This window comes from Varanus komodoensis, unplaced genomic scaffold (genome assembly GCF_004798865.1).
Source record: "Varanus komodoensis strain SLA01 unplaced genomic scaffold, ASM479886v1 scaffold8, whole genome shotgun sequence".
Classification (NCBI taxonomy): domain Eukaryota; kingdom Metazoa; phylum Chordata; class Lepidosauria; order Squamata; family Varanidae; genus Varanus; species Varanus komodoensis.
The window spans coordinates 7476032-7489712 of record NW_025336481.1 but is presented as its reverse complement, the minus strand read 5'-3'; the positions used below and the strand labels follow the sequence as shown (position 1 = coordinate 7489712).

The 13681-nt window shown below is 40.8% G+C and overlaps 2 protein-coding genes across 2 annotated transcripts in view; both read right to left on the bottom strand.

Annotated features, from left to right (window-relative positions):
• RPS21 (ribosomal protein S21) overlaps positions 1-7047 on the bottom strand; it is a 9587-nt gene extending 2540 nt beyond the window's left edge. The window contains exons 1-4 of the mRNA XM_044455677.1: positions 6901-7047; positions 5133-5230; positions 4045-4108; positions 2224-2295 (exon numbers count right to left, since the gene is read on the bottom strand). Of these exons, the coding sequence (XP_044311612.1) occupies positions 2224-2295; positions 4045-4108; positions 5133-5182 (186 nt within the window). The 5' untranslated portion in view covers positions 5183-5230; positions 6901-7047. The remainder of the gene's footprint in view (positions 1-2223; positions 2296-4044; positions 4109-5132; positions 5231-6900) is intronic.
• Positions 7048-9332: 2285 nt separating this feature from the next.
• CABLES2 (Cdk5 and Abl enzyme substrate 2) overlaps positions 9333-13681 on the bottom strand; it is a 53287-nt gene continuing 48938 nt past the window's right edge. Inside the window, exon 9 of the mRNA XM_044455158.1 lies at positions 9333-12930. Within this exon, the coding sequence (XP_044311093.1) occupies positions 12790-12930 (141 nt within the window). The 3' untranslated portion in view covers positions 9333-12789. The remainder of the gene's footprint in view (positions 12931-13681) is intronic.

Sequence of the window (13681 nt, the reverse complement as noted above, 5' to 3'; positions counted from 1 at the left end):
CTCTGTGGTGGCACCCAACCTATGGAATTCACTCCCCAAAGAGGTCCTCCTGGCACCGTCGTTACTGGTTTTTCGGCGCCAGGTAAAGACCTTTTTATTTAAACATCATTTTAATTGTTAAAACATATGATATGGCCAGGGCAACTTCTTCTTCCTTCTCTTTTCTCCTCCTATATTATTTATGTACTTATTTTATACTGATAATTTTAATTTTATATTATTATGTTTGTAACTCAGTGTAGTTTTTGTATTTTTGTATTTAATGGTAATTTATTATGTTCTATTGTATTTCAATGTATTTTATTGTGTTGTAAGCCGCCCCGAGGCAAGGGGCGGCATAGAAATGTAATAATAATGATAATAACAACAACAACAACAACACATTTCATGATCTCGGCAATCCAACTTTGTTCATCTTCTCTTTAGATTAATGCAACACAAGTTTATTATAAAATACCATTCAAGAACCATACTGGCCTGGCCCAGGGTCCATTTAGTTGAACCTTCTGTTTGCACAGCTGCCAAAAAACTGCCCATGAGTGCACAAGACGTCCCCTGCAGCTAGTATACATAGGCATACCACCCCTGGCACTGGAGAGTAGCACAGAGCCATCCGGACTAATAATCACTGACAGTCTCCTGTATGAATTCGTCCAATCCCCCTTTCAAGCCCTCCAAATTGGAGGCCATCATGTGGAAGTGAATTCTGTTGTCTATGTCCTGTATGAAGGACTTCCGCCCCCTGTTCGGAGTATCTTGCTAGTAAGCTTGACGGGATGACTGCATTGGGTTCTAGTAGTACGAGGGGGAAAAATACCTACTGACTCTCTCCATCCCATGGACAATTCTGCACGCATCTATCATACGCTTGAGCTACACACTTCTTTCCTTTCTTGAACTAAACAAATCCAGCTGCTGTATCTTTTCCTCATAAGGAAGTTGCTGCAGTCCTGCCATAATTTAGTTGCCCTTTTCCCAACCCCACAATGTCATTTTAGGTGCTGGGATGAGAACTGTATGCAGTATTCTAAGTGCGGGTGCAGCACCAGTTCATGCAAGGGCAGCATGATCCTGGCTGTTCTTATTTTCAGTTTTGTTCCTAATTATATCTAACATGGAGTCTGCCTTTTTTGCAGCAGCTGCACACTGGGCCAAGGTTTTCACTGAGCTGTCCTCCATCATCCCAGATCTTTCTTGGTTTGTCACTCAGACCCCCCCCCCCCAGCTTATACTATGGGATTTTGGCCCTCAATGTGCATTATTTTACACTTGTTTACATGAACTGCATTCCACATTTTGATGCCCCATCTCCTAGTACAGAGAGATTCTTTATGAGCTCCTTACAACCCCCTCATTTTAGCCATCCTAAATAATTTGGCAACACACTTGTATTTCCAGGTCATTTATGAATAATCTGAAAAGCACTGATCCCAACCGCGATCCCCATGAGACTGCAGGGTTAACATTCTTCCACTGGAAGAATTTGCCATTTGTTCTTCCTCTCTGCTTCTGTTCTTTAACCACTTACTGATCCATAAGAGAAGCTCAGCTCTTATTCCACAACTGTTAAATTTGCTAAGGAGTCTTTGGTGTGGAGCACTGTCAAATATTTTCGGAAGTCTGAGTATACAATGACTTACTGGGTTTGCCACTCCTGTCTACATGTTTACTGATATTCTCAAAGAATTTTGAAAGGTAGGCGAAAGAAGACTTCCCTCTGCAGACACTAAGTCGATTCTTTTTCATGTGAGACTTCCTTTCAAATCTGATCTCTACAGAAAACCACTCTACTTATTTGTACTTCATACAAGGCATGATGAATTAGCATGAAAAATCAACAACCTAATTACAAACTCGTATTTCTTATGAGTTTCTCCCACTTAAATGTGTTTAGGGTTGCAGCCTAAGAGAGAGAGATGGAAAATCCTTATATGGATATGCTTAAATGCCACTTTACATTCTCCGTGCATAAACTTTGGGTTCACAGAAGATGGCAAGTTACATTCCTTGCCCAAAACAGAATCACTTCAAGAAATAGTCTCTCAGCTTTCAATGAGCTGGTGCTACTAGAAATTCCTCCCTTTAAATGGCAAATCAAAATTTACGCACATGTGGAATCCCAACATGAAGAAAGATGCCCTGCACATGGCTGCAGAAGTAGCCTCAGAGGCAGGAAGGCAAGGAAGTTATGGCCATAGAAAACCTCTTAAAGTGAATACTTACCATCCTACGAATTGCTCCACAAATTGCGTATGTTTTGAACTGGCCATTGACTCTGCCTGTTACTTTATCAACCTGAAATTGGAATTAGAATGACATACCAGAATTTAACTATTCAGCATTCATACTTAACCTGTGAAACACGCATATAAGTTATTCTTATGATTTGGGTTCTACAAATTCAGCCAACAAACAACAAAATTACAGTAAGCATTACATTCTAAATGCATTTAGAATGCCTAACAGAAAAATGCATTTGTCCAGCAAACTGACTGGAACAGTGAAATCTGAAGCATATGTCAGCCATGTTTTCTGTACAGAAAAGAATTTACTTTTGCTTCCTCTGGCCCACAGACCATCCAAAAGTAGGAATAACAGAACAGCCTCTTATCCTAACCTGAAAGGGTTCCCAATCTGTTTCTCCTGTGGGTGCTATGACACCTACAGGCACTACACTGAGTAGTAAAACCAAACAGAGAAGCATGCAGTAAGAGTAAAGGCAGCCCTGTATTAGTTACCAAGAGCCTAGCTACCCATCCCTCACTCTGATCACAAGCATCTTGTTCCCCACTATGTGCTTCCTTTGTGGACTGTGGATGAACTGGGTCCCAACAGCATTTGCTGCTGCAGGCAAGCTGGAAAGAGTTCAGAGGAGGGCAACAAGGATGATCCGGGGACTGGAAGCAAAGCCCTAGGAGAGATTGAAAGAACTGGGCATGTTTAGCCTTGAGAAGACTAAGGGGAGATAGGACAGCACTCTTCAAGGACTAGAAAGGTTGTCACAAAGAGGAAGGCCAGGATCTCTTTTTGATCACTGCTGAGTGCAGGACACAAAAGAACAGGAAGCCAGGTTCCGGATGAACAGTAGGAAGAACTTCCTCACTGTTAGAGCAGTAGAACAATGAAACCAATTACCTGGGGAGGTGGTGGACTCTCCCACACCAAAGGCATTCAAGATGCAACTGGACCACCATCTGAGAGGGATGGCTTAACTTGGAGTCCTGCACTGAGCAAAGGGTTGGACCTGATGGCCTTCCAACACTGCTATTCTGTGATAATAATCAAATCCAGTGCTTGACTTTCCCCTGGATCAGAAAGTTTAGCATAGGAATGATTCCTCATCCACACATCCTCCAGACTGAGGAGCCCAAGAGTAGCAGCATTAGGCTACTGTTACATTATTGCTGTAAAGCAAGAGGGGGGCACATGTGGCAAAACATGGGAGGAAAAGGGGCATCTGTAGAGGCTATGGAGCCTCAAATCAGCTTGCAATGAAGCTCTTGGGAGTAACTGACAATGCCTTTTTTTTTATTAAAGATGCTTCTTTTGGAGTCAGGGGAGGGGCATGCTGCTTGTGGCAAAGGTGAAATTATCCCTGTTGCAGTTGTCCTTCTGCGCCCTTAAAGGCCAAACAACACAAAAATAAAAAACCATACTGGACCGTATGTGAGCACACTGCAAGCAGCATGGCTCCAGCCATTTTCCCATAGCTTGGTTTCACTGTAGTAACCATGAAGGGGTTTCTCCCCTTCTGAAGCAAGGAAGAGTGCATCCAGATTACTGGGATAAGCAACTTGAAGTCCTCCAGATGCCTTGTGGTATAAGTCCCATCAACCTGAGGCAGCATGAGTACTGATCAGGCATTATGGGAACTGTAGTTCTACTGTTTGTGAATGCTGAATCTGCCATTTAAGAGTGACTGCTTCTCAGCAAGCAGCAAATTACAAACCTCATTAACTGAAATTCAGTACCTAGAAATAACACACACCTTGAAATATTTATGCATTTCAATTCATATATTCTAATTATGCTTATTTTACTTACCTCAGAGATATTTATTTGTATAGAAGCATGGTCTTTAGCACCAATTATCCGGTTGCTCGCAGAGCTGAGGGGAAGGGGAAAAAAAGAAGCTAAATAAATTGAAGTATAGGATTAAAATAAACTCTCTTGGTCTCTTCCACAGATAGTGCTAACATCTTGTATCATGTGCTACCAGCTCCATGCAAATTCTATTCATTTACTGCTTCTGCATACCAGTCACAGCTATCAAAGTTCTCAGAACGGTTTTATGGCATGCCTCTGCAACTCCCTGATACCATGCACTGTTGACAAAAACTCTAGTCACAATAAAAACATGAAAACACATTCTTGGGCATAGCTCTGGCCAGAATGCATCACTTTTCTATATATGACATCTCACTTTTAGCAATTTAACCTTTCTACAGTTGACAGGTTGCACCAAATATGTACAGCTCATGAACTGGTATGGAAGTTCTTCCACAGCACACTCAAATGGCTTATACAAGTTAGTAACAAATGGCAGAAGTCTCAGTATGGACAAGACAGTTCTGCTTTATGTTAAAGAAATCAAACTGTTTTGTAGATATTTGACTGAGGTGCAAATTTGGGAAGTAACCTTATTAAAATACTCTGCAGGACTGGTACTTGACAGATTCCTAAATTCTGATATTTCTCCCAGCGACACATACAAATCGGCAGGTTGTTTTAAAGAAGCAAGATTAACCAATAAACTCAATTTATATTGGGTTAATATAACTCATTTTTATTTTCTGAACATACAAAACAAGTTCATTTTGTGGCATCAGTATTCCTATGAGGTTCTACTATAAATGTTTCTTCACGATCATCACTAATACTTACAAAAAATCAAATGTGCAACAGAAGCTCACATAATGCTTTCTACTGACAGCAGGGGAGAGTATAACTTGAAGTTGCACAAAGACATTGGCCAAAGGGAGATAGCCCAACCCAGCATAAAACAGGTCATTTATGGGGAGACAAGAAGATTGTAAATGGAATAACAAAAACAAAAACGACAACAAAGCCACAGAATTGATCACAGATCTGATGATCATGAAATCACCCAAATTGATTTCTGTAATACTTACCACTTACGAGGCACATAGAGATCCACAAATTCCCCAGCGTCGTTCTGCATCCTGTGTTTCCAGATCACTCACCACAAGTGACGTGCAACCAAAATACCCTGAAAAAGCATGTTAAAGGATCAGTATCTGCCAGATGCTGAAGTGACAGAAAAGTACAGACATCTGCCCACAGCACTTGTTGAACTACCCTCCTCAAAGAAATATTCTACCACCTTCCATCACTGCTATGGTCATGCTTAAAACTAAAAAATGGTATTTATTTAAGCAGAATGATTTTCAAAAGCTGTTTCTGTTTAAACACTTAGTTACAGGCAAGAGTACTTCACAAGAGTGAGATAACATAAAAACCATCTTTTAACTTCTCACTGTTCCTACGGCTAATTTGTATGACAGACCTGAGGCTGTAATTACTAATGGACACTTCCCACTATTTTCTCAGCAGTATTTACCAATAATGTATATGGAATTAATACAAATAATTGACCAGAATGCTAGCTCTTGCAATTAGATTCATGGAGCAACTTTCAGACAAAAATTAATAGGGAGCTTTATGTTAAAATGTACAAGCTAAACTTGTATCCAACCTTGTGTCTCTAAGAACCGACCCAAGAAATATTTGCTAGCAGGGAAGAGGGCAGCATGGGAAACACAGCTAGAACAATTTATGGTAAGATATAGTTCAAGTAATGTTCAGAATGTTGCTACTGTTCACTGGTGGGATACAAATATATCTGTGGCTGGTCACATCCTTCACACAAAGCAGCTTAGATCTTTTGAAACTAGAAGTGATGCCAAATGTAATTTTTAGCATTTTAAATTCTCAGGCAAGCATTCCAGTTTCAGAAAAAGGAATCCTGCTAAAATCAGTTACATGTAATTCTATGTATCCTAACACAGTTCAGAAGCAAGTGGTAGCAAATGCATTTTACCTTATCATAATTTTGTATTAAAAGAAAAAAGGGGAGGTTATCCTTGAAATAATTATACATGGGATGGAGAAAGTAGATAGGGAAATTATACATTGGGATGGAGAAAGTAGGTAGGGAAATACTTTTCTCCATCTTGGCTAATGCTAAAACCGGTGGGAAATTAAGGATAAAGGACTTCTTCATAGTTAAGCTATGGAATGTGCAACCTTAAGATAAAAGTGCAGGCTACCAATTTACAGGGCTTTAAAAAGCGATTGCCCAAATCAACGGAGAAGGCTACAAACCGCTACTACTCGTGTTGGCTCTGCGCTAATTCCAACATCAGAGGCAGCATGCCTAGGTGCACCAGTTGTAGGGGAGCCTGGCAGGAGGGTGCTGTTGCAGGTCAACCACTGAGTAACCAGAATGGTGAACCAGACAAGACGCTCGGCGTGATCCGGTCGCACTCATACTCTGCTCCTATGAAACACCTCCAACTAGGATTGGCACTAGTTGCAGCCTTAGGCAGCACTGCAGTTTCTTTTGAAATGCTCACTAGGATCTGTGTTCTGGACAGGCAGAGAAACCGCAAACTCAGAGCAAAGGAAGGGGCTCCAGCGCACATGCCTCACCACACTGTCGAAAGGGATCCCTCAAATTCTGCCTTCCTTCCCACCCCGCGAGAGAAAGGGAGGCCCAGCACGAGGGAAAAAACGGCTCTGTCCCGTGTAAAAAGAGGCCGCTGCACCGCGCGGAAGGCTCACTTAACCACCAATGCCATTTCCCGACTTCCAAGCAGCTCCCCGGGCATTAAACGTGGTAGAAATAGGACCCGCCACCAGGACCAGGCCTCGCCTCACCTCCACACACGCCGAGAGCTCGGGCCGGAAAGGAAGTGGGATGTCACTCGGGAGCGACAAGCTAGCCCGAGGCGGAAGGAGAGGAGAAAACCAAAGAGCAGAGCGAAGCGTGAGCAATACGTAACGCGAGCGACATGAAGCCGGCGGAGTGACGTCACCCGGAACAGTTCGGGGGCGGGGCCAGGCAAGGGGTGGTGCGCGGGCTCGAAGGGGGCGTGGGAGGAGGAAAGAGGGCCGTTAGCCACGCCCATTTCCGGACCAGGCTTCTTTGTGTACAAAAGGCGGGAATGTGGAGGAGCTGCGCGCGCATCGGCGTGGGGGAAGGGCGGGATAACCTGAGGGAGTTGAGGAAATACGAAGCGCGGAAGGTTTAAAGAAAACAAGCAAGCAATTTTATCTTAATTTTCTTTTTGAAAAAAACCTATAACGAGGCTATAAAAACCCATGGATAGCCTACTCATTATTCTTATGCTAGCATCTTCATGCAGGACACGCAGCACAATGTAAATCTGGATTAAGGTTTCTCAGTTTGGGGCTGTCTGGATAGATTACAGTTCCTATCATTTACAGCCAGCACGGCCTAGTGATTGGAGTCGTAGGTCAACATGTCCAGGGGTAAGCAGGATGGCCCTGTTGTCCAAATGGATCGGTTCATGTCCTGGTGTGCGTATGACCCAAATCAGTACCACAGGCACCAATGTGTCACGAGGTGCCTTTTTTGGTGCCCAGGCAAGACATCCCACCATTTGCAATCTTTAAAATGTGCTACCTGGCAGCTAGGGTTCCCTCAGGTGAATCTAGCTTCCACCATTTTACCCATGAAAGCCTCTGGATAGGTCACTTTGATGTACAAATTAATAGGTATAACTTAACATTGGTAATCACTGACAATAGCTGAGCCAGAGAAAAACCCTCTTTTTATAAATCAGCACGTGTGCACCTTTGAAATGTAGCTGAACTTAACCTGGCACCATTCCAGAGAGGGCCAGTTGACTTTTGACAGATGACAGCTGCACAAAAAGGGCAATTCACACCAACCAGCCCCATCCTCCTCCCCAACATCTTTCTGCTTTGGTATGCAGGCAGGAAAGATCATGCCATTGTGACTTTTTACTTCTGTAACCTATTGGAAAGAGTTAACTGTGTTAAATGTAACCCTTTAATGATCAATATGTAAAAGGGAGAACTGATGGTGCACCATCAGGTGCACTATTTGGAACAGTTAGCAGCCAGTTATTCTCCAGAATGCATCTTTTAAAAGAAAACCTTCCTGTTTGTGTTTTGCGTATATGCACACCAGGGCATGGACCATTTGGTCAACAACTTGTCCTTTGTGAGTTACAATGCCCAGCCCTGGCATCCGTTTTATAGTTGTGCTCAGGAACTTTCTCAAATTCCTGAATGTGCCAATAGGCTTGAAAGCTTGCCTGTTCCTGCTCTAGCCCATCAAGGGTGCAATCCTGTATGTTTTGATTGTGCATCTTGATTATGCCTGCTTTGCTTTCATGTATCATAGAACAAGTGGCATAGGAAAGGCGGGCAACTGATTCTTTATGCCTATCTCTGGAGCAGTCATGAACACCCATTTCTGGATCTTTCCTTTGTTCATGCAACCGATGGGAGGAATCAACTTGCTCTTAGCTCCAATTATGAGGGCAGGAATGTACAGCAGATTAGTAATTTTTACACGTGTGGTACAGTGACTTTTCCTTCTAGGTCATCCAAATTACATTTGAAGGCACTTGTTTCAAAACAGTTATTGTGAATTATATTTGGTGTGCAAATTAATTTACTGTCTATATCACATTGCCAATTAATAAACATAGCCTTTAGTGACATTTTTGCCTTGTGAAATAGTCTGAAGAATCAGTGGAATGCTGTCCAAGTTATATGTAATATGGCACCTACTAGATAAAAAGTCATAGTAAAGGCATGTTAATGGGTACAGCAGCTTCTGGTAAAGAATGCACTCCATCAGCACAGCAGTTCAGAGCAAACATTCATGTACTCTAAACCAGATATGCCAGCATAAGTGTTTATTCTAGTTTCAGCAGTGTTAAATACTAGTCCTAAACGTATTTACCATGTACTGGTGAGTTTAAAATACTCAGAATCTAAGTTCTGCATACTTAACACAGATTTCACAGTAGGGTTAAACACTACACTTTGGGCACACATGTTAAAGCAGGATGTGTGTGTACATGTGCATGATTTCTGCTATAATTTTTTCAGTGTTTTGGCTGCAAAATTAAATGTATGAAAAGGTGAAAAATGAATGTCATCTATTGAATAGCTCCATCCAAATTTAGCTCCTTAGAAGATTGATCATCCCTCTTCTACCTCCTGTCATACCAAAATATCTATCAGGAATTTTTCTAAAATCTAGACATAGTGATTGATGAGGGAAGGGAAAAGAAAAACAACATGCCAAAGCGTTTTGAAATGAGTATTTATGACACAAACCTGAAATATCTTCAGATGTGCTTGGTTATAAAATAGGTATCAAAACATTCAATTACACAGCACCTTATTAACAAATTCATTCATTTCATTGGAAGAACATAAGTTGACAGTATACAAACTTAAATTGAAGACAACACAAATATACTATTAACATGAAATATACAAACTCCAAATCAGAGTGATTTCTTGGGCAGAAAATAGACAAGCACCATTATTTACATAAGCTTACATAATTTAAACCTCAAAGATTATTGTATCTCTAAAGAAAGCATTCTGGGATTTTATGCTGGATCTAGGTTTAGTTGTAATAATAGATTTTACCACACAGTGGCAGCTTCTGAACAGACAAGGAATACAATGAGGCTAGTGGACTGAGAAAAGAAACCAAAAATTAAGAAAAAGCAAACGAGATGCCACACCCTCTATATTTCACTATAGTATTCAACAGTTGCCATATCTGTACAGGTTATGTCACAGGAGTAAGTATTCAACATACAAGTCAATTTGTAGAGTTAAAGATGTCAGTGAAACTCGGTTCCTTATCTTCAGATTTCCTGAAGCAATTGGTATCTTGGGTTAGGATTATACTGGATGCTGAATGTCCTTGATAATAATAAAAATATATCCTGCATATCATAAAGGACCATAAGAAGCCCTCTTTTGTCGATACATGGGCCACCCCAAATCTGCAGGTACAGTTGTTCAATGATAAGGGGGGAGAAGAGTCAGAATTCTTGCTTGAAGTTTAGATTCTTCATCCTAAAAATGCCTTTTTATCCCTACCATGAAGAACTGAAAATCCATCTAACTGAAGAGGGTACACAGATATTACTGCCCTTATGCATTGAAAGCAATTAAGATACTTGACTGAAAGTTATACCCTAAATGTGTTATCTGCCCCTTTGAATAATCAGTGAATATTTTTAATTTGAAATAATACATTTTCCATAGACAAAATTTACATATGTCATAGTTCAGTTCTCTCAGTCTTATAGTCCTAATAGACCTAAGCAGGAATGGGACCATCCTTCTAGTCCACCATTTTTGTTTGAAAACAGTAATACCTGCTTCAGCTGGAAAAGGTTAAATTTGCAATTATTTCAAGCTAGAACATATTGTAATAATACAAGTCATTTGTGTTCTTGGTATTTCATACAACATTAGTAGGCAGGTGAAACATTTTGCAGCCTCTTTCACTTCAGGTGGAGAATTAAGCATCCCAGAAAACCATTTCTAAACTTGCCTTGGGAAAAGTTAGGATCTAATCCTGCACTGTGAAAGTCTGCTCAGAAACAGTACATCTCACATTCTGCACAGCAATAGTTAAGCTGCATATATATATATACACACACACACATATCCCTGTACTACATTATATATCCCTGTATTACATTATATAAAAAGGTGCTATAATGGTGACTTCATTTAAACAATTATAATTAGATGCATTAACATTCAAGCCCTCATTAGAGAGGCATTCTTAACTAAGTTTAATTGCAATTTCACTTCATATTGGTCTAATCTAAAAGAATCATTCGGGCAATTTTTCATTCATGCAAAGGTGCTAAACACATCAATACCAAAAAGTTGGGCCTTCCTAATGTTGAATATCCTCTGGGGCAGTGCAATGAATATTGGACTTTCAAGTGTTTTTAGCATGACTTTGTGACTCTCCTCCCTCCCTCATGCCATTTATTTCATGGCCACTTAATACATACTCCCAAGTTAGAATTTATGGCATTCTAGACTGAGTTAAGAACTGTGGACTGTAATACTTTAGATTGAAGGTTTGTATGATGGCCATACTTTTGAATTATTCTGTATGTTAAAACACATGCATGTACTGATCATCCAAACCTTTTCCCCAGTGTGTTTGGTCTATTACACAATGGGGTGGGATGTTCAAAGTGTGACCCTCCTATCTCTGGAAATACAGTTCATAATTCTACATCTTAGTCTATGGTCTCATTCTGTGTGATGTTTAGAACTTGACAAAGTCATGGTAAAAAAATTAAGAGTATGAATCTCTGAGTCACAACATCCAAGACATTATTTTGTTCACTGGCAAATATCACACACATGCGCGCACACACAAAGATTTTGACTTGTATCACAATATTGCTTAGAAAAGAAACCCGAGCTACTGACTCTTCTGCTACAGGTTCAAGAAGTCATACAGTTCATGCTTTAGCATTTGAATGCTTAAGCCAAAATATCTGGATATGTGTGGTAGAAACAGTACCAACTGTATAACCACCACTGTGCTGGACATTAACCTCTATAGGAGTGCTGGTTTCAATGTGCAATGAGAGTCAGGTTTTTGAGGAACATCACAGTGGCAAAAAGCTTGGAAGAACCAACTTAAACATAAAGGAAGTCAGACATGCTGAGTTCCATTGGCTTAATTTAGGTAACAACAGCTGTACCGGCTGGGATGTTTACGTATCACGCGCACACAGGAAAGACAATACATGAAAACATTGTTATAAATAAAACAGTTTCAGGCTACAGTAAGCATTGACAAAAAGACGTCTGCTGAGGGAGCTACAGAATCAAATCACCACTATAAATCAAATGTCCTTCAGAAAGTTACTGAAGGCTAAGTGAAAATGGGGATTGTTTTTCTATAGCTGCCTTGTTCAACAAGTGCAACATTGGAGAAAGATGTTTCTGTTAAGAAAAGAAAAGCTTTTATTCATGAACTGAGTATTGTTCTTGAATACACATCCCTTCTGAAACCGATAGTGCAGATACAATGGAATTGTTTTCCTTATAGCAGAAGCTAAGTAAAGGCAAAAGGATAATTGCTGTTTGAAATTCAGAATTTGACACTAGGCAAAGTAACCTTAAAAAAAAAAAAAAACAGGGAAAAAGAGAGGCTGGTACCAGCCCAGCCCAGTCTTAGGCACACCCTTCTTCCCCCCACAAAAATAGCATAAGTTTTCATAGTTTAAAATCTAAGAATTCTTTGTAATACTCTTTGAAGTATATCACATATTGGAATGGAAGTGATGGTCTTTTAGATTCGAGGAAGTGTGGTGATGGTGTGTGTGTGTGTGTGGGGGGGGGGGAGAATGCTAAAAAACTTAAGGAAATGACAAAGTAGCAGTGCCTGAAGGGAAGAGCATATCATTTCAAAGTTTAAAAAAACTGGAAAAAAAGATAAATATGACCAGCAGCTCTCCTGGCAACTGGTTGCAAATTGTTTGTGCTTCAATGTCCAAAGCTCAACATCTCACTTCTGCCACTTCTCACACAGGGAATCAGTCCTGTCCACCCTGTCTTGGTAGTTCCATAAAATCCCACTGCAGTCTTCACATCAGGTATATTCGGAACATTGTTCAGTATTGTGCCACAGGAAAGGCCAGTGGCCAACACCAAAATTCAGCTTCTAAGTACTGGCACTTTGTTCGAATGTGGTTTTGGCTAGGACTGCTGTGTGAGGCGCCGGAAGTGAGGTAACACTTGGTTGTCAGGAAGGTAGAGGGCAAGTTCCAAAGCCACAAGTACAGTAAACTCGAATGCAATGAGATCTCGTCTGTTGAATCTGAATCTCTCTTCTAACTTCTACAAGGGCAGAAAAGGAAAACAGAAAAGGGAGTATTTCATCATAGATTACAACAGTGGTTAGAATGATCTGCAGACTTCTAAATGAATTAAAGAGCACCCGCATTCTGGCCAGTACAAAAGAACCCCCTTGAGACAAAAAAAAAGATGTTCTCCTAGATCAGTTCTCATGGCTCTAATAAAGCTCTGATCTTAAAGACTGCTCAACCAATCTGTACTAACAGGAATTTAATTCTAACTGGAAATTAGCAGCAAAGCAGTCCCATTTTGCATGGTGGCCATGGGGTGGGGTTTACAGCCTTGAATGTGCCTCCAAAATAAAACAGACCCCTGCATGTGGATGGTAGAAGGACTATGCTGTGCCCTTCTTGACAGAATGGATTTATGTGCAGAGACTTTTTTAAGAGGCGAGCACTGAAATACATAAGCTTCCATCTGCATTCTACTCCCTAACCCCAAATACAGTCCGATAGCTCAGTGAGAACCACACCAAGATGTTGCATGTCATTGTAGCAGGATATTCAACCTTTGCTTGCTCTCCTGCAGAACTTATATTCTAATAATTACTGCTGATGGGATTGTTCCAAGTAAGGGTGGGACCGATCACATTAGTAAAGCATGAGGAGAGACCTGTGTTGCTGTCTTCTGTGGAAGAGCCAAACAGCCTCTGTTTGGGCTGTGGTATTGACTGGCAGACAAGGATTCATTTAAAACACTTAGGACAAGATTGAGAGAAGGTGGAGGAGAATGA